Source organism: Rhinopithecus bieti, unplaced genomic scaffold, assembly GCF_001698545.2.
Source record: "Rhinopithecus bieti isolate Rb0 unplaced genomic scaffold, ASM169854v2 scaffold_12049, whole genome shotgun sequence".
In the NCBI taxonomy this organism is placed as follows: Eukaryota; Metazoa; Chordata; class Mammalia; order Primates; family Cercopithecidae; genus Rhinopithecus; species Rhinopithecus bieti.
In genome coordinates this window covers 3440493-3460349 of record NW_016807278.1, presented here as the reverse complement: position 1 = coordinate 3460349, position 19857 = coordinate 3440493, and the positions used below count along the sequence as shown (strand labels likewise).

The 19857-nt window shown below is 49.4% G+C and overlaps 2 protein-coding genes across 3 annotated transcripts in view; both read right to left on the bottom strand.

The window, feature by feature from the left end:
- Nucleotides 1-9594: 9594 nt before the first annotated feature.
- Nucleotides 9595-15952, bottom strand: KISS1 (KiSS-1 metastasis suppressor). The gene is made up of 3 exons (XM_017881055.1): nt 15846-15952; nt 12017-12157; nt 9595-10041 (listed from the first exon to the last, which is right to left on the bottom strand). Exons 2-3 carry the CDS (start codon nt 12117-12119, stop codon nt 9728-9730), a joined length of 417 nt encoding a protein of 138 aa, XP_017736544.1. The 5' UTR covers nt 12120-12157; nt 15846-15952; the 3' UTR covers nt 9595-9727.
- A 1653-nt stretch (nt 15953-17605) lies between these two features.
- The window catches only part of GOLT1A (golgi transport 1A), a 19509-nt gene continuing 17257 nt past the window's right edge, over nt 17606-19857 (bottom strand). The window contains exons 4-5 of one of the 2 annotated variants that reach the window (XM_017881054.1): nt 18640-18703; nt 17606-17941 (exon numbers count right to left, since the gene is read on the bottom strand). In XM_017881054.1, the coding sequence (XP_017736543.1) occupies nt 17903-17941; nt 18640-18703 (103 nt within the window). In that variant the 3' untranslated portion in view covers nt 17606-17902. Of the gene's footprint in view, nt 17966-18639; nt 18704-19857 lie in introns of both variants that reach the window. The other variant, XM_017881053.1, reaches the window with a different exon arrangement.

Below are 19857 nucleotides of genomic sequence, written 5' to 3'. Positions count from 1 at the left end.
GAGGATTGGCAGGGGTGCTGGGGCTTGGTGGGATAGCCTGATCAAAGGGTGTTTCTAAAATGAGATGTACCCAGTGTGGTGGAATAAGATATCAACACCCTGAGGCATGAAAGCTAGAAACGTAGAAACTACTTTTCCTCGGTGGCACCAGGAGTCTGTTTCATTATCAAACAAGGTTAAGCTGGAAGATTCCTTTTCCAGAGGAGGGTTTGGCAGCACAGCAGTGGAGTGTGTGTGTGTGTGTGTGTGTGTGTGTGTGTGTGTATAGGGGTGACGGAGGGGTGTAATTCTGATAGGATAGTGCTAGGGGTTCTTGTGCTGGGTGTCACCAGCAGAAGCATAGCTGGGATGGAGGATGGCTATTAAGGACAGGGGTTGTACTATTAAAGCAAAATTATCCAGTGCCCCTTATTAAAGCACAGTAAGGCAGACATTACTCAGGACTTTTTTTTTTTTTTTTTTGAGACGGAGTCTTGCTCTGTCGCCCAGGCTGGAATGCAGTGGCCGGATCTCAGCTCACTGCAAGCTCCGCCTCCCGGGTTTACGCCATTCTCCTGCCTCAGCCTCCCAAGTAGCTGGGACTACAGGCGCCCGCCAACTCGCCCGGCTAGTTTTTTGTATTTTAGTAGAGATGGGGTTTCGCCGTGTTAGCTAGGTTGGTCTCAATCTCCTGACCTCGCGATCCACCCGTCTCGGCCTCCCAAAGTGCTGGGATTACAGGCTTGAGCCACCGCACCCGGCCAGGACTTTTGAGATAGGTACAGGTACCACTGCAACAGGGTCTTGCAGTTGGGGAGAGAAGTTGGGCTCATCTCCAGCATGGGCGAGTGAAAATGTAAAGCCAAGGAGCAGGATGAGGTCAGTGGATGAAAATTACTAAGATGAAACATCAGGGGCATGGGGGCATTCTGGCTAAACCCATCTAACAGGATTCCTGCCACAGATAGGCCAGGGTGATCAGATATAACCTGGGCCATGGTGCAGGCTGAGGAACCTGGTCAGATATCCAGGGTGATCGGATATTGAGGATGGGGATTATTTGCTAAATTGACTTAGCAGGGCTCTTTGCTAAAACTGGATTTTACAAGAAAGTGCCCAGATAAACCTAGCAGAAGATTTGAAAGGCATAACTAAAGTTTGGGCAAGCAAAACTTCTTTGTCAGCACCTCAAGAATACATTTCCCAGAAAATAGACCTCTCTCTTACTCCCTCCCTGCCTGCCCACCTGCCTCTCCCATCCTTCCTTCCCTCCTTTCTCCTCCTCCCTTCCTCTTTTCTTTCCTCCTCCTCCTCCTCCCTCTCCCTCTCCCTCTCCTTCCTCTTCCTCCTCCTCCTCCTCCTCTCCTTCTTCTTCTTCTTCTTCTTCTTCTTCTTCTTCTTCTTCTTCTCCTTCTCCTTCTCCTTCTCCTTCTCCTTCTCCTTCTCCTTCTCCTTCTCCTTCTCCTTCTCCTTCTCCTTCTCCTTCTCCTTCTCCTTCTCCTTCAGACAGAGTCTCACTCTGTCACCCAGGCTGGAGTGCAGTGGTGTGATCTCAGCTCTGCAACCTCCACCTCCTGGGTTCAAATGATTCTCCTGCTTCAGCCTCTGGAGTAGCTGGGATTACAGGCACAAGCCACCATGCCCAGCTAATTTTTATATTTTTTAGTAGAGGCAGAGTTTCACCATGTTGGCCAGGCTGAACTTAATATTTTTTAATCAGAAAAAAATATGCTGTGGTTTTAAAAATGAATACAACTGAAAGGCTTATAATGAAAACCAGCAATCTCCAATCCCATCCCCTCTCCAAGCCCCCAGCCTGGCTCCTCCAAGGTAAGACTGTTAACTCTCTGGACTATTCTGCTATAGTTGGTCATTCATATTCCTAAAGGTGATGCATATACTTTTATTTTTATTATTTATTTATTTTTCTTGAGACAGAGTCTCATTCTGTTGGAGTGCAGTGGCACGATCTTGGCTCACTGCAACCTCCGCCTCCCGGGTTCAAGTGATTCTCCTGCCTCAGCCTCCGGAGTAGCTGGGATTAGAGGTACCCACTACCACACCCGGCTAATTTTTGTATTTTTAGTAGAGACAGGGTTTCACCATGTTGACCAGGCTGGTCTTGAACTCCTGACCTCAGGTGATCCACCCGCCTCGGCCTCCCAAAGTGCTGGGAACTACAGGCGTGAGCCACCGCGCCTGGCCAAAATTTTACACATTTTTATTATTCTTCTTTTGTGATCTATGATAATTTCTCTCCTATTCCACCCCTTGGTTTTTGACAAAATCAAAACTCAGGTCTTTCCTGCCTCCGGGCCTGGGTGTGCAGGAGGCATAGAGGTCACCACAAGCCCCAGGCCAGCTCAGGCTCTGTGTTGTCCACCCAGGACTGCTACAGAGGGAGTCTTGGTGCCTAAGGAGTGGCTGACAGTAAGGAACAACAGCCAAGGAGGTATATCAGACAGGTTGCTCATCGACTCCCAGCCTGATTCTAGAAAGAACTCCACTCTCCAACCAGTCCAAATACAGAGGAGTCCGTTGGTGAACCAAGGACAGACCTTTCTCCCACAGATGGCCCAGGCACATGAAAAGCTAAGAAAATAAATGACGGTTCACCACCTGGTTGCTTCAATATTGATGGTTTGCTTAGAAAAGTCATACAAATGGGTGTGGCCTTGTTTGAGATGAACCAGTCGGATTCAAAAGTGGACAGTTCAGAATCTGAGGATGAAGATGGCAGCTTCCCTTGTGAAGTCACCATTGATAACATTCAGCTTCCTAATTCTGAAGGTGGAAAAGGCAAGACTGAAGTTTTGGACAGTCTGGTAAGTAAAACAAAACAAAACAAAACAACCTCAGTATTTACAATAAATAATTATTGTTCACTGTGTATTATGGATTAATTTCCTTTCTTATGTATTTTTTATTTTCATTGTTTAACATTGCCTCTCCTCTCCTATTTCTTGTTTTTCTATGAACTTATTTATTTATTTGTTTTTAAGACAGGGTCTCACCCTGTTGCCCAGGCTGTATAGCAGTGGTGCAATAGTGGCTCACTGCAACCTCAGTCACCCTGGGCTCAAGCAATCCTCCCACCTCAGCCTCCTGAGTAGCTGGAACTACAGGTGTGCAGCACCATGCCCAGTTTTTTTTTTTTTTTTTTTTTTTTTGTAGAGACAGGGTTTCACTATGTCACCCAGGTTGGTCTCAAACTTCTGGGCTCAAGCAGTCTGCCCACCTTGGCCTTCCAAAGTGCTAGGATTACAGGCGTGAGCCACTGCGCCCAGCCTGACCTTATATATTCTGCTCAGATGCTCCAAACCCCTTCCCACTTGGTCCAACACCCAATTTATGGCCCAGTGGGATTTTTTCCAGGGAGCTCTGCTCTGTTGCCTGGGGACCTCTCTCTGCTGCATCTCTGTGTGCTGGTGCCTGGGAATTCCTCTTTCTCAGTTTACGTGTTTGTTTAAATAGAGTTTCCAAAGCTCCCTGAGAAAGAGTGCATGAGAGTAAACACTTCTAGTCCTGACATGTCTAAAAAGTTCCCCATTTGGACCTTATTCTTGATAGTTCAATGTGAAAAGAATTCTAAGTTGAAATTATTTTCTCTCTGATATTGGAAGTTGTTTTTCCACTGCAACCTCTGCCTCCCGGGTTCAAACGATTCTCCTGCCTCAGCCTCCAGAGTAGCTGGGATTACAGGCGCCCACCATGCCCGGCTGATTTTTTGTGTTTTTAGTAGAGATAGAGTTTCACCATGTTGGCCAGGCTGGTCTTGAACTCCTGACCTCAAGTGATCCACCCACCTTGGCCTCCCAAACTGCTGGGATTACAGGCATGAGCCACTGTGCCTGACCATATCTTTTTATCTGAATGAGTCTGATGCAATTCTGATTCTCAGCTCCTTCCATGGTTTCATCCCAAGGGGCTTCCACTGCCTTTTCCTTATGCCTGGCCTGGCTCTTTTTTCTTTCATGAGCTGGGCACTCAGTGAGTCCTTTCAATTTGGAAATTAATGTCCTTCCATTCTGGCAAATCATCCTGCATTAATTGATCATTTCTTCCCTTCCATTTTTCTCTTTTCTTGAAACTCATATAAGTAGGATGTTGCAACTTTTGCTTGTTTTTCTACTTTTATATTTTATCCTTTGATTTTTTTTTTTTTTTTTTTTTTTTTTTTTTTTTTTTTTTTTGAGAAAGGGTCTCATTCTGTCACCCAGGCTGGAGTGCAGTGGTGTGATCATGGCTCACTGCAGCCTCAAACTCCTGAGCTCACGTGATCCTCCTGCCTCAGTCTCTTGAGTAGCTGGGACTAGAAGAGCCTACCACCACGTCTGCTTGATTTCTTTTTGTTCTACTTTCTAGGAGATTTCCTTAACTTTGTGTTCCAATTCTTTTATTTCTTTTAAAATTTTTTGATCTCATATTTTTAACTTCCAAAGGCCTTTCTGATTCTCTGATAAATTCTGTTTTTATTGCATCCATTACTTGTCTTATAGATGCAAACATTTCTTTTATACCTTCAGGGATCTTACAGTTTTGTTTTGTTTGTTTTCTTTTCTTTTTTTCCTTTTTTTTTTTTTTTTTTGAGACAGAATCTCGCTCTGTCGCTCAGGCTGGAGTGCAGTGGTGTGATCTCAGCTCACTGCAACCTCCACCTCCGAGGTTCAAGCAATTCTCCTGCATCCTGAGTAGCTGGGACTACAGGTGCGCCCCAACACGACTGGCTAATTTTCGTATTTTTTTAGTAGAGACAGGGTTTCATCATATTGGTCAGGCTGGTCTTGAACTCCAACCTCAGTTGCATCCGCCTTGGCCTCCCAAAGTGCAGGGATTAGGCGTGAGCCACCGTGACCAGCCCATTTTGTTTAAGAAACAAGGTCTCCTTATGTTGCCTAGGCTGGTCTCAAACTCCTGAGCTCAAGAGATTCCCCCTGCCTCAGCCTTCCAAAGTGCTGGGATTACGGATGTGAGTCACCACACCTGGCCTTTTTATTTTTCTTCGAGACAGGGTCTTCTTTGCTCTGTCACCTGGGTTGCAGTGCAGTGGTGTGATCATGGCTCACCATAGCCTTGACCTCCCAGGCTCAAGTGATCCTCCCACCTCAGCCTTCTGAGTAGCTGGGATTATAGGGTGCTCGCCTAACTGATTTATTTTATTTTTTGTAGAGACCGGGGTCTCTCTATGTTGCTCAGACTGGTCTTGAACTCCTGGCTTCAAGGTATCCTTCCTCTTTGGCCTTCCAAATTGCTGGGACTACAGGTGTAAAGCACCACACTTGGAAATATGGGAAGATTTGTATTTTTTTTTTTTTTAACCACACAGAAAAAATTGTATCTGTTTTCTGCAGAAAGTCTGTTTCCTCTGTATTTGTGTGTTTGGTCTACTCTTCCAACTTGAAGTTTTATTCAAACTCCTGTGACTCTTTGACTTCATTCATGGTTAAGATGGAAGCAGGTGGAGGGGCCTAGAAACTCAGGGTGCATAGACAGAACTAATGGGCAGGTACACTCCACTCTAGATGGAGGCTCCAACCTGGCTTTTTTCTAGAGCACCCTCCAATGTCAGCATCTGAAGGTCTTTTCTTTGGGGTCTTTGGTCTCCCGCCTTGGGAATATATACCTTGCTGCCTGCATTCCTGGCACAGAGAGAGGGAGGGGGCTTACCCAGAGAGACTGTCACACAGTCTGGCTTTTCAACCACTCTCTCTTTTTTTTTTTGAGACAGAGTCTTACTCTGTTACCCAGCCTAGACTGCAGTGGTACAATCTTGGTTCACTGCAGCCTCCGCCTCCTGGGTTTAAGCAATTCTTATGCCTCAGCTTCCTGAGTAACTGGGATTACAGGAGCACACCACCATACCCAGTTAATTTTTGTATTTTTAGTAGAGACTGCCTATCACCATGTTGGCCAGGCTGGTATCAAACTCCTGACCTCAAGCGATCCACTCACCTTGGCCTCCCAAAGTGCTGGGATTACAGGCATGAGCCACCGCGCCTAACCTTCAGCCACTCTTTATCCTCATCCTGATTGTGCTTGCCGTCCCTATGACTGGAGCGTCTCCACTGCAGTCCTTGAGAGAGGAAGCGTCTGGCCTCTTCCTGGTGGAGTAGCCTGGTTGTGTTGGCTGCGGTAAGGGACTCGGGAAATCTAACTCCTCCATGTGCAGATTTTTAACCAGTCTCCCTGTTTTCAATCCAGGTGTCATCCCTACCAAACACTTCCACATGCTGAGGCTTGGCCTTGGGCAGAAATCAGTCATGTCCCCTCGGTAATCCCCTTTGCTGGCTTCAGGTTGTAGCTTCCTTTGCTCTCTGCAAAGCCCTCCATACAATTTCCATCTTCAAAATCTTGTTGACATTTCTCATCTGCTCTGGTTTCCTCTCCCTTCTCTTTGCCCTTGAGGGTTTATACCATTCTTCTTCCTTTGCTGTCTTTTAAGGGGCTTAGGGAGTGAGCAAACACAGATGTGTCAAAGTGGTACTCAAAAACATTTTATGAAGATAATATGCTGCAGGGTTAATTGTAAAGATTATTGGGCAGATATTAGAGGAATCATAAGAAAGCAAAACCTGAGAAGGTGATGAAAGTGGGGAGCTGTTTGCTGTGCCTTGGCTTTCCCAGTAACCAAAAGCAAGCCCTGTCCCCAGGCTCCCCACTCTGCACCAAGCAAGAAACCATGATGGGTTCTGATGTCTTTTAAAATGGAAGATGGAAAAATGGAAGAAGGCACAGAAGGTGAGGAAGGGCACACTCTTTGGAATTGATATCCCTCCCCTCCCTGTGACCAATTCTAGACCTGGGAAGCTGCTGGCAGAGAGAGAAGGCAGGCAGGGGCAAAAGTAGATGCCTGACCCCTGGCATGAGGTCTGAGAAGAGGAGACCTGCCCTGGGGATTGGTGACTTGTCTGTATTGTCACTAGTGTTGTAGAGAGGTGCCGCAGATGGGTTGGATAGAGTGACATTGCCTGCCAGACTGCTTCCCAAGACAAATCATTCAGGAAAAGAGTTGGGTCTGCTACCTGGCAGTGCTTTCTTAAGTGGGGTGGGGTCTACAGAAGAAGGAAAGGCTGCACTGTGTAGGAAGCTTATGGTGTTTGCAATGAGAATGTGGGAGTCTGACTCTTGGCTCTATGACTTTACAACTACTTGAGCACAGCACTTAACCTCTTCAAGCCTCAGTTTTCTCTTGTATACAATGGGGATAGTACTCCCACCTCGTGCAGTTGTGAGGATGAAATGAGGTAGGCCTGTGCTTGGCATGCTGCCGGTACTCAAAAATGACTTGTGAATGTGACAAGAACAACACCAGAGGCAGAAATCTCCCTGCATCCCTCTCACCCCTGCCCCCTAATTCCTAGCCCACATCTATTGTAAATGACTTACAAAAGGGGTGGAGCCTGGGAAGTGATCCTCCCACTTCCACTCACAAGGGATGCCCGGGCCCTGCTGATTTCTCCCCTTTGGGAACTGTCCAGAGACCCCAGGAAGAAGTAGGTTCGAGTGCCCCTAGGCAGCCCTACCTCCAAGTGTTTGGGCTCTGGTGCCCCACTCTCTGAGCCCACCCAGAAAGGCCGGAGGGAGGGAAGGGAATCCCTGGGGCTCTTCACAGCCTCCAATCTTCCCCTCTCCTTCCCTTCCATCTGGAGAGCAGGCTCATGGGAGCCACATGAAATCAGAAATCCCTTTTGTTCCACAGGGACTCACCATCTTTTCCCAAGACACAAGGCCAAGAACTGCAAAGCCCAGAGTCTCAAAGGTAGCAATTGAGGCTGCCAGAAGCATGGGAATTCAACTGCCTTCCAGCTGTCTGCTGAAATGGGGCCTCTGGTCAGCTAGGCAAGAGATCTTGGGGGATCCTTGGGTTGCAGCGGTGCTGAAGAGGACTGAAAGATGGTTAGAGGAACCCACACCATACACAAGGTCACACAGGCGTGTGCATATGAACATGCGTGCAATTTCTCATATTGAATCCCCTCATACATGCCCTCTTACACACAGGCCAGCTTCTCATGCCAGAGAACATATCTCACTCGCCTGCATTTGAAGCAGCACAGGCACCCCTCCCATCTGCCCAAGCTTAAGCTTGTGAAGAAGGGTAAATGGGGTCACAGGAAGTTTTGTAAAAATTAGGCTGGCTAAGAGCAGCCTTATTTCCGGGAAACCATCAGCTTCTTCCTACCCGTCATCAGATAAAGGATTGTTTCCAGGGGCTAGGAGAACAACATGCTTAATAGAATAGGTGCTGAGTTGATGATTCCTCTTCTAGAAGTCCAGAGACACACCCCGGAGTGTTTGGGTATAAAAAGCCCTTCTAAATATCAACATCATGCTGTCATGATGTGTGATGATGTGAGCTCACAGCAGTGTCGATAATTTGAGAGATCCTGGAGAGCTGTTTCAAGGATAGAGATGTGGGAGCAGGTTGTCATGTTCCCATGACAGCCTATCTCATTGCCATAGCAACACAACTCTGCCTCCATCCTGTGGAGTCCCGGTTTCTGTAATGGGTGGAACACGGTGGCACTTCACTGTATGGGGATGGGTCCTGTGATCTCTCTGGGAAAGAACGTTTTCATCCTAGACTGTGCAGGTTAGGGGTACCCCGAGGCTGTTAAGTAGTGCTGTGTTTTCTTGTCGGCAGGAGGGTGGATTTCCTGGGGTTTTCCCACTGACGAGCTCTACTTCCTACCACAATTTCTACTCCCCAGCTATTGCACCCCCAAGTAAGTCCCCATGAGGCAGGCTACCCTTTCTTGATCTGCACCTGGCTGACTCAGATGGAAACCCTGCCATGGCAGAGAGGCATGACATGTCAATGGGGAAGACAGGCTCTGGCATCAGGAGACCTACTAGGCTTGGAGCTCATTGCCGATGTGCCTGGAGTGAGTGGTTTCTCCTTCTTGACTTCAGGGTTCTACCTGTAAAGATTGGGCTAATGCCTGCCCATCACCCTGGGTAGTTATGAAGATGAAGAAAAGCAATATGTGTAAAGACCCAACCTGGCTCCCTGGAGGGGAGGGGGAAGAGTGAGTAGCTGGTCCACTGTGGATGCCCCTCGCATCCAAGACCCCAGCAGAGGTCTGACTGTGGGGCTTGGGTGATATTTAAGCTTTAATGGACAGGGTAGTGATTGGCATCATCTTCCAGATCAAGCCGCCTAACTTCCATGGGAAAGGGAAAGGTACTTAATCAGTCCATCTCCCCCATGCCACCCTTATTCCCCAGTACTACTCAAAGTGTGGCAGTGAGCCATGCCCCTGTGCAAAATGTTACCCATCCTCAGGGAGATAAGTCTAGGCATTCTGAGGACATCTCCAGAAATTTTTATAGAAATTTGATATCACTGAAACATTCCAGCGGCATCCAATTTGGTCTTCTTTTGTTGTTTTTAAATTTTTCAGAGTTTCAGTAATCCATTTTAATTTTTTTTTAAGTACCAATCTGCAATGGATTGGAGAACTAACTGCCTGTTCCTTCATTACATCTAGTATTGGAAGCACTGACGTTAATGACACCAGAGGCCTCTTGAAACCAGCTAACCATCCATTGAGGATGGAAGGGGAACAGCCTCATCAGAGCGCTTGCAAAAATGAGCCACAGATCACACGTCGGTGAGTTATGCAACATTTCTTTTATTGCCTCGGGTTGGAAGCTCCAGTGCCCCCTCCCTTTGCCCTGTGTCCTCCCCGCCCCGCATGCTCTGACTCCTCTAGGGTCTGAAGTTCACTGCCCAGCACCTGCGCCCTCAGCCCCGACCAACGCCTCTGCTGTGGCTCCCGGGTACCGCCTCCCGCTTGCCGAAGCGCAGGCCAAAGGAGTTCCAGTTGTAGTTCGGCAGGTCCTTCTCCCGCTGCACCAGCACCGCGCCCTGGGGTGCGGGGATCTGGCGGCTGCTGGGGGCGGACAGGCCGGGCCGCTGGGGGTTCCCGGAGCTCTCAGGGGGCGAGGACAGCGAGCCCCCCCGACGGCTCAGCCTGGCAGTAGCAGCCAGCTTCCTCTCGGTGCACGGCCGGCTCTGCTCCCAGGGGGCCAAGAGGCCCAGGGATTCCAGCTGCTGGCCTAGGACAGAGAGCACAGAAAGATGAGGCCAGGGTCCGGAAAGAAGGCTTTGCAACACCTCCTCACATCCCATCCTATCCTTCTTTTCCTTCCTTGACCTTTTGACCTTTTGACCTTTTGGAAGGCTAAATGCCATGCAGAACCAGCACAATCATCTTAGCTGGGATGATTAGGCCGTAGGTGCCTCCCTCTTCCAACATAGCTTTGATTTAGAATGTTTGCCAGAATTATCTTAAATAACTTTCATATTACGTTACTTCATTTTAGGAAACAATCAGGGTAGGGCATTGAAATAAAGAAAACCAAAGTATTTGCTGAACACCCAGCTCTGGGCCCCTTCCTGGCTGTGAGGAGCCTGGGCAGTGGGGCCATGTTAATTCATCTCTGTATCTCTCATAGTGCTTGAAACAGTGGCTTGCTCATAGTAGGGCCTCAATAACTGCTTGTTAAATACATAAAAGCTAAAAACGTGTAGTAACAGAAACCAAGAAAGTGGAACTAAGTCATTGTGGCCCCACACACCTGTGTTCCAACAATGGTCTTTGATAAGAATTGTGACCAACCCCCCCCCCCTCCACAATAAGCTACATAAGGACTCAATGAGAGACAAAAATTATCTAGGTCACCTTAACTGGCTCTCTTCCTCCATCCTGGGTATAACTTCTCTCCTTCATTCTGAGGATTAACAAGGCTAATTTGGAAGGCACTTCACATGCAAGGCTCATTAAGTTCACTGTACTTTTTGGCTGTAAAATAGGGCAACTAGCTCTGAGTAGACAATAACCCCAGCTCACTGCAGCAAGAGATTAGTGGAAACGAGGTCTGGTGTGTGAATGGGTGTGAATGGATGTGCTAGGGTGGGAGTTGGCTTTGAGCCCCACTCCTCCATGCCCTGGCACACTCTGGAAAAGAGGAGTGTGGACCTGGTCCAGAGTTAATGGCTGTCGCCTGCGAGGTCCCTCCGCCCTTGCTCAGGGCCTGGCTGAGATAGGAGGAGGATGGCTTCCTCCCCAGTTGCACACACTAGACCAGCAGTAAATCACTGTTCAGACTGCTGTTGGTGACCTCACCTAAAGCCTTTTGGCAAAAAGAGCCAACAACTCTATGTCCCTGAGCAGTGTGGGGTTATTGTCTGGGGAAGCCTCCTTCAACCAGAAAAAGGCCTCATCCCAAGATAGGAGACACGCTTGGCAAACAACACCCGGGGCCGTGTCTTCTGTGCTCTGGGAGGTCTTATGGGCATATACGATGACATCAAATGTATAGAGGGCATGCCCCAAGTTTTATAGCTGGAGGAACTGAGGTCCAGAGAAGCTAAGTCATGGGTTCTAGTTTGCCCAGAAAGCTGACACTAGGAAGTGTGCCAAGCCACAGCTCCTGACTTGGGGACTAGTATTGTTCTAGCTTGTGCCACTCACCAGACACACTCCTGGGGAGCTCTGACACCTGCTGGGTTTCCACAGTGTTTGAGTGACTCTGGGGAAGTCTACCTCTGTGGGTCTCAAATTTTCCAGCTCATCAGTTCCCCAATGACCTGGAGACAGTTCATTGTCCCCAAAAGTTAATAGGTATCAAATATCTGTCCTTTCGTTTAGGTTTTTTTTTTTCTTCAAATTCTTCACAAAGAATCTGAGGTCACTGATAAAGGAAGGTTGCATATGAAGTTCCTTCTCAGCGTCGGCACAGAGGGGTTGCTGACGTAGAGTGGAGAACACAGTGTGAGGAAACCATGAAGGAGCTCAGGGGTTAACAAGCCCTGGAACCTAGATGGGCGGACTGAGGCCATCACAGAGGCACGGCATCCCTCATTTGCAGGGTTAACGGGAGCCCTCAATGAGTTGCGCATGTGCCAGGCTTAGATTTCCACCAAATGCAATGTTAAACTCACGCCAGTCGACTAGCTGGAAAATACGGGAAAGCTCATTTTGCAACAACTCACTTGCTCCCTCCACTCCTTTCCCCGGAGGATACATACCTGTGGGTCTAGAATTCTCCACAGAGGCCACCTTTTCTAATGGCTCCCCAAAGTGGGTGGCACAGAGGAAAAGCAGTAGCTGCCAAGAAACCAGTGAGTTCATCTTGGTGAGAAGAGGCAGGTCCTAGAAATGCCTTGAGGCTGAGACAGAGAGAGGGAACAAAGACTAGGGCAGGCACGGGATCTGGGCTGGGTGCTGAGGGTAGAGCCCAGTGCAAAAGGGACAGTCCTCCAAGAGAGGGGAAAGTTCTTGCCTTGGGAGGCACCCGGTAGAGGGATGAGTCTAAACAAATATATCAGTGAAATGGGATTGAGACTCTTTGCACAGTGTAGTTAAAGCTGAATTCATGCTAGGTGAGGGTCATCAGGGAGGGCTTCCTGGAGGAGATGAGGCCAGTAAAGTAAGGAAAAAAGGAAAGACCCAATCTGGTGGAAGGGGCAAGACTACTCAGGTCAGAGAATGGCCAGGATTCTGAATCTCAGGGTTGCTTGAGAGGAATGTTGGAGAAAGGTGGGGTGAGATGCCATGTATAGGAGTGACTGGGGAGGGGTGAAGTAGAGCAAGGACTTCAGGGCACTGAGTGGGGGACTCTGAGGTTCCAACATTCTCTCTGGAGCCTGGCAGCAGGCACTTCTTCTTTCCATGGTGGGTTCTGCACAAATCCACAACTTTCTGTGTTCCACTCTCCCCATCCATATGTCTGAATCTGACCTTGTTCTCTCCTGCTGTAAGAGAAACTTAATTCTTTTTCTTTTCTAAGGAAAAAGAAAGAGGCAATCATCTTGCTCTCTCTCATAGCCCTTCACAGCTTTGAAGATGGTCATTAAATTGTCTTATTGCCCTATCATTCAGGGAAAAGAAAAACCTTTCCTTGATTTATCAGGTCAATTATCTCCAAAGTCTATTCTTTGTGAACTCTGAGAGGCTATGAATTGAATTGGCCTCATCATTTTGGCTGCTGAGATGGGAGCCATGTGCCCTGATCCTCACACCATTTCCCATCACCCTGCCTTGCTCTGCCCCACCGACCCCCCACACATCCTGCCCCACCTCTTCCAGCTCCCAAGTCTAATTTCTTTTTGAAAAAGTCACCAGACACTTTGAGACTGTCCAACAAACATGATTAAAGACAAAAGGCTGGGGAGGCAGGAGCACTGCCAGCTGAGCAAATAGATTGTCCTGGCCCCACTCACAGCCTGGAGCCACTCTCCCTGGGGAAGGGGGACTGGGGGATGAGAACCATTTGTGCCCATCAGCTTCTAATGGTGGCTCAGGCCCATGCATCTCCCTGCTCTTGCACCCCCCTTCCACCCCCCCCCCATTCCTCACCCAGCTCCCTGCAGGACTCAAGCATGTAGTAAAGAGTAAGAACCCTGAAATGGAATCAGGAGTACTTGAATCTTGCCCAGCTCTGCTTTCATTCCCTGTGAAAGGTGAGCAAGTCACCCCCATCTCCAGACATCATTGGTCCATCTATAAAATAAGAACCCTGGATCAGATTGGCCACCAGCTGCCTGCTCAGAAGTTTACTTATCCTTGCAGATTTTGATTCTGTGACAAGTTGAAACCCAGACCACAGCTTTCTGCATTTGCCTTAAGGCCCAGAGCTGGGGCATGGAGTAGAGGTAGCATTAATTCATTGGAGAGAAGAGCGTAAAAGCATTTCAGACCGTGGATGCACAGGGTCTGGGTTTTGAAAATCACTCCTTGAGCACCGACTAGGTGCTGGTGCTGTGCTAGGTGCTAGGGGTGCACAGGTGTGCTAAGACGGAGTTGCTGCCCCCAGGATCTCAAGTCTAGTATGAGAAATTGACTCATCAGCAGACCATTTCAAAATAACACTGTAAATGACACACTGGATGCATGTGAATCCACAAGGGGATATGGGAGACCAGGGGAACCTGACCTAGGGGGTCGAGGCAGATTTTTGGCAGGGGGTGGCACCTGAGCTGTTTCTGAGCATGAATAGCTGAAAGGTTTATAGAAAGTGTTCGAGGCACGGTGCTAAGGTGCTGGAGCAGGGGCAGGGGCTGGGTGCAAGGGGAACTTCAGGCCCTCTAGCTAGACAAGAGGGTGGAGCTTTGCATGGAGAGAAAGCGAGTGACAAGGTTGGGGAAGGGGCCCTGCAGGGGCTTCATCCTGGAGGGGTCTGAGCCAGACAGGAATGTGTGTAGATGTACATTTCAGATGGAGCATTCTGGTTCTCTGTGCAGAAGTAGGGTGGTGGGCGAGGAAGGAGGGCAGTGGGCTTGTGTGGTTGGAGGGTGGTGCTCTTTCTTCCTGCTCCCCTTTCCCCGCCGAGTGCCTCCTTCCCATTGTGGATGCACTTACCACGTGCGCCATGGGAGAACTCTGCCTGACCCCGGCACACGTACACACACACACACCACACACATACAGCACACACACCACACATGCACACACACACCACACACACATACATGCATACACACATACACACACACACCACACACATATACATGCATACACCCATACTCACATCATACACGCACACCACACCACACATGCACACACACCACATACATATACATGCATACACCCATATACACACATCATACACACACCACACACACACACCGCACACATATACACGCATACACCCATACTCACATCATACACACACCACACACACCACACACGCGCACACACATCACACACATTTACATGCATACACCCATATACACACATCATACACACACATACACCACACACACCACACACATACACACCTATACCCAAACACACACACACCACACACATCACACATGCACACACACCACACACATACACCCATACACACACATCATACACACACATATACACACATACATCCATACACACACATCATACACACCACACACGTGCATGCATACCACACAATATACACACATACACCCATACACACATCATACACACACATATATACACACATCCATCCATCCATACACATCATACACACACACCCCACACATACCACACATGCACATACACAATACACAGATATACACCCATACACCCATACACACACATATACCACACACCACACATGCACACACATATACACACATACACCCATACACACATCATACACACACATACACCACACATGCACACACACACATCACACACATATACACATACACCCATACACATACATCATACACACACACACACACACACACACACACACATACACACAGATTCCCTCAACTCTTCGTTCACTGCCCAGCCCATCGGGGCACTTGATATATGTGGTAGAAATGAATTATCTGGAAAGGGGCCATGAGTGGCCGACCTGCTGTAGACAATTTTTGTGATTCCTTCCACCCTGGGGGGTTTGTATCCAGTGAGTAACAGAGAAATTCCAGGCATGGTTGGAAAGCTTTTGGATGAGGTGGCCCCTAGTTCTTAGTGGGTAGGTAGGTAGGTGCCCTTGGTGAGGCTTGTGTTTGCCATCCGTAATTTAGGGGAGCTGCTCAGAGGAGCCCCATTGCTCTCGTGAGCCCTGAGGGGTTCCCCAGGTCCATCCAAGTGTCTGTGGTCTCTAATTCCAGCCACAGCAAGAGAGAGCTCTCAGGATCCCCAGAGTGCTAGCTTCACAAATAAAGTGCAACTCAGTGTATTCACCCAGGCATCCCAGGATAATCTGGCCAGGCCGGTAAATAGGAAAGATCAGTGTCTCCCTCCCCTGCCTTTGCCAGCCAGGAAGCATCTGTCCGTCTTAGAACGGATTCTCTGCTCCCCTCTGGAGCATCCCCAGGTCAGGGCAGACCCCCTTCCCGAGGGTGGACACCGCAGTGTGCCTACCTTGCCTCAGTCCTGGCCTGGGCGGGAGTCTGGCAGAGCCTCTGAGGTGATGAGACCACCTGGCTGGGTGAACGTCCAGAGGGTGGGTGGCTGGGCTCCCAGTCTCACTCTCCCCAGCTCCCTGATCACATTCCTTTTATAAAGCCCAGGGTGACGTCTCTAAGTACAGGCCCACTCTGCTGCCCCTCCCTCCTCCTCAGACCCTCCTGGAGAGCACAGCACCTTGGCAGGCCTCTGCCTCTGGGCTCTGTGACTGGAGGCAGCCTCTCCTCCCACCGCCCCCCCCACCCCCCTAGCCCTCCGAGGCGGGACTTTCTCCTTCTCACAGGCTCTTTCCATCCTCCACACCCTCTTCCCACCCAGAGGACCCATCCTGCCCCCAAACAACATGGAAATGAGCTATTTGAGGAGGGCGGGGAGAGGTGTCAGTGTGAAATGCCTTGTTTCCTCTCTGACAAGAGCCACTGACACACCTAGTCTGAATTAGACGTAGAAAAGGACAGGAAGAGGGGAGGAGAAGGGCACAGGCTGACCTAGGGACTCCTTAAAGCCAGGTCAGCGTGGGTCTCCAGGCGGCTCCTAGACTAGGCCCTGTGACTGGCGCAGGGTGGAGGTGGCGGAGATTCTCTCCTTTTTTCTTCCTTCCTGCTTTCCTTCTTTCCTTGGTTACTGAGCACTTCCTCAGCACAGGGTTTTGAGGTGAATACGCTATGGCATGGTCAGAGACCTTAGGTAAGCAGCCAGCTATGAGCAAGGAGGATGAAATGGGAGCTCTAGAAGGTGGATGCACCTGGGAAGTGCCAGGGGTGCAGAGAGGGGACTTCCAGGTGGCAGTACATCCAGCCAGCCTGCTTGGGGGCCCCACTTCCTTGTCTCATGGCACCCACCACCGTATCATTTTGTGACTGCTCAGGTACAGTACTTTGAGGACAGGGACAGGCCCCCTTCCCCCTGTACCCTCAGCACCCACTCCATTGCTGGGCACATACAGAGAGGGCCCTCAATAGATATTTGCTAACTGCATGCATCGCAAGTGACTTTTGTCTCTTTCTTGAGCCTGCAAGAACTCTCTATACCCTTGGACAAGGGGCTCTCCAGGGCAGGGACTGTTTCTTCTCTCAGGCTGGGAGTCTCTGAAGGCAGGGGCTATGTCTCTACCCTCAGACAGGACGCTCTCCCAGCACAAGCTCGACCTGGTTGTTCCCTAATGCTGGAGAAGCATGCTGGCAGTCTGCAGGTTAGCACCCCTCACTTGTCTGGTGCTTACTGTTAACAGGGCTTGCAAACGTATTATTATCACACCCATTAGGGCTGTTAAACACCAGGACAGAAATGATAGCCTATGAGGACAGCACTGACCATCATAGACCAAAACTTCGCTATGGGGATGATGTGTATGTTGGCCTGCCCTGAAGCAGGAGGTGGACTTAATGGGCTGAAGACGCTAACTTTTTTTTGAGATGGAGTCGGGCTCTGTTGCCCAGGCTGGAACGCAGTGGCGCGATCTCAGCTCACTTCAACTTCTACCTCTCCAGTTCAAGCAATCCTCCTGCCTCAGCCTTTTGAGTAGCTGGAACTACAGGCACCTGCCACCACACCTGGCTAATTTTTGTATTTTTAGTAGAGATGGGGTTTCACCATCTTGGCCAGGCTGGTCTCGAAGTCCTGACCTCAGGTGATCTGCCCACCTCAGCCTCCCAAAGGTCTGGGATTATAGGTGTGAGCCACCGTGCCCGGCCAAAGACACCAACTTTGAGCCCTAGACACATGCACAGCTTGGGAATTTAATCTTCACTTTTCCTCCTGTAAATATATAGTGAGGGTGTGATGCCAGCCCCAGCCCAGTCTCCTTGGGGCTCTGCGTCTCTGCTTCCTGGCAGCCTCTTGAGTTGACTTGGGGATTTGACGTCAGTTGCTCAGCTCCATCCTTCCATCTGGACTTGGGGAGGTCCAGATATGACTGGGAGTGAGTCAGTGCGGGGACTGAGGGGTGGTTCCCATTCTCTCTCCAGCCCCCTCAACCAATGATCCAAGTTCAAGGAGCTCATCTCTGTTGTTCAGACCATCGAGCTAGTGCCTTGAAGTCTCCGGAACAGCTGTGGGAGCCAAGAATCATTACTCTGGACAAAGGGTAGAGAGCAGATGCAATATCTAGTTATTACAGAGCTGGCCTTGAGAGCCAGGAGCTATGCCAGGCACAGATACGAGAGGGGCTGCAGGGGCTGTGTCCAGCTGGTAGTTGTGGTGGGGTGCTGGCTGTAGGGTCTCCCTGGGGTCCTCAGAGAGCTCACATTCTGCCAGGTGCTTCAGAGAAAGGGATGAGGAGGGGCAGGGGCTGGTTACCACTGGCTGTGTCTATCCCCAAGAGAGGACAAAATCTGTCACCTACAGGACAGCTTTTCCTGCTGTCATCGGCTGTCATACATTCTCTCCATGCCTGGGGCCCGCACTTAGCCAGATTCCCAGAAATCTCAGGCATGTCCCCACTGAGTCACCTAGAGTCTCTGCATCTTCATTTCTTTGGCTGTAAACAGGAAGCTATTCATAGCTACCTTCCTCTACAGCCACACTCAGCTACAACTGCATCTGGATCCCCTCCCCTCTTGGGCTCTTGTCAAATGGAGAAGGTGTAGGGGGAAGAGGAGCCTAAAGCACCAAACCTGGGCTAGGGAGTCTGAGGGGAGACAGGGGAGGGGCCACTGCCCCTGGGACAGCAGTTTTACCAGCTCCCTTCCGTGTGCTCCCCCTCACTCCCCAGGGCATGCCTGCAGGGCTGCAGGCATCATCTGCTTACCGCACCCAGGAAGGGGATGCTGCAGACATCACCCAGGAAGCCGAAGACAACAGGGAAAAAGCCCCTAGGAGCAGAGGGGAGAAGAGAGGAGTCAGTGATGGCCCAGGAACGAAGGATAGAGGGCAGGAGGCTGACGTCCACCAAAAGGTTCAAGCTCTGGCTTCCGTGCACCAGGGGCAGGCTTGGTTCTGCACTCCTGTGTTCCGAGAGGCAGTCGAGTGACATGATTAAGAATGAATGCCCTAGGGTCACACTCCGTGGGTTCACATCTTGGCTCTACCACTTACTGGCACCATATATACTTGGGCAAATTCCTTAACTTCTCTGAATCTCAATTTCTAACCGTAAAATGTGGCTAACTATAACAGTGTCTACATCATAAGGCCATGTACAAAGAAAAGGTCAGGAATTGCTTATTTTTATTATTGTTACTGTCATGATTATTACTCTTCTGGCCGAAAGTTTTCTTACCTTCCTGAGATCCACCTGACCCGGGTGTCCTGGGCCCTCGGCATGGGCGGCTGTTGGAAGCCGTGCTCACCGTTATACTCCCTGGTGCCCTGGCTCCCCCAGGCATACAGCCACCCCTGCCTTTGGCAACTCTGCTCTCATCAAAGACACCCTGCCAAGGCCTGACTGTGGACATATGCGTGACCCCTCACAGGACCTGGAGGTGCCGAGGCTGGCATGAGAAGAGATCCCAGTGTGTGGCGGATGGGAAGGGAGATCTGAAATATGGATTCTGGCTGAGCCATTTCCTTACCGTGGGCCTCAATTTCCCAAGGTTTCACTGCACTCTGAGGTCCCTGATAGCTATAATTTGTTTGACCCTTCTGTGTTACTGCACAGTGTCTTTGTCAAGGCTGACTTTCAGTTTCAACTATCGAATCTGCTGCTGTCCCACTCCACTTTCTAAGCCCTCCATAAATGCTAACTGTTGTCAGAATTTATTTATGGGTCTTCCTACTAAACTGTAAATTCCGTAGGAACTTTCTCCTCATTCAGTGCCACATCCTCACACCTGGCCCTGTATTTGGCATGCAGTAGGTGCTTATTATATATTTGACAATTTGAATAAGTGACTTTGAAAATGACATACATATATACATACACACACACACACACACACACACACATATATATATATATATATATATATACATATATATATATATATTTTTTTTGAGACAGAATCTCGCTCTGCCACCCAGGCTGGAG

Bases quoted from the DNA above. Each gene is read 5' to 3' on its own strand.
- KISS1 (XM_017881055.1), bottom strand. From the start codon at position 12,119: ATGAACTCACTGGTTTCTTGGCAGCTACTGCTTTTCCTCTGTGCCACC. The intron at 10,042-12,016 runs GTATGTATCCTC...TCTCTGTCCTAG, and splicing joins GGAGAATTCTAGACCCACAG to GCCAGCAGCTGGAATCCCTG.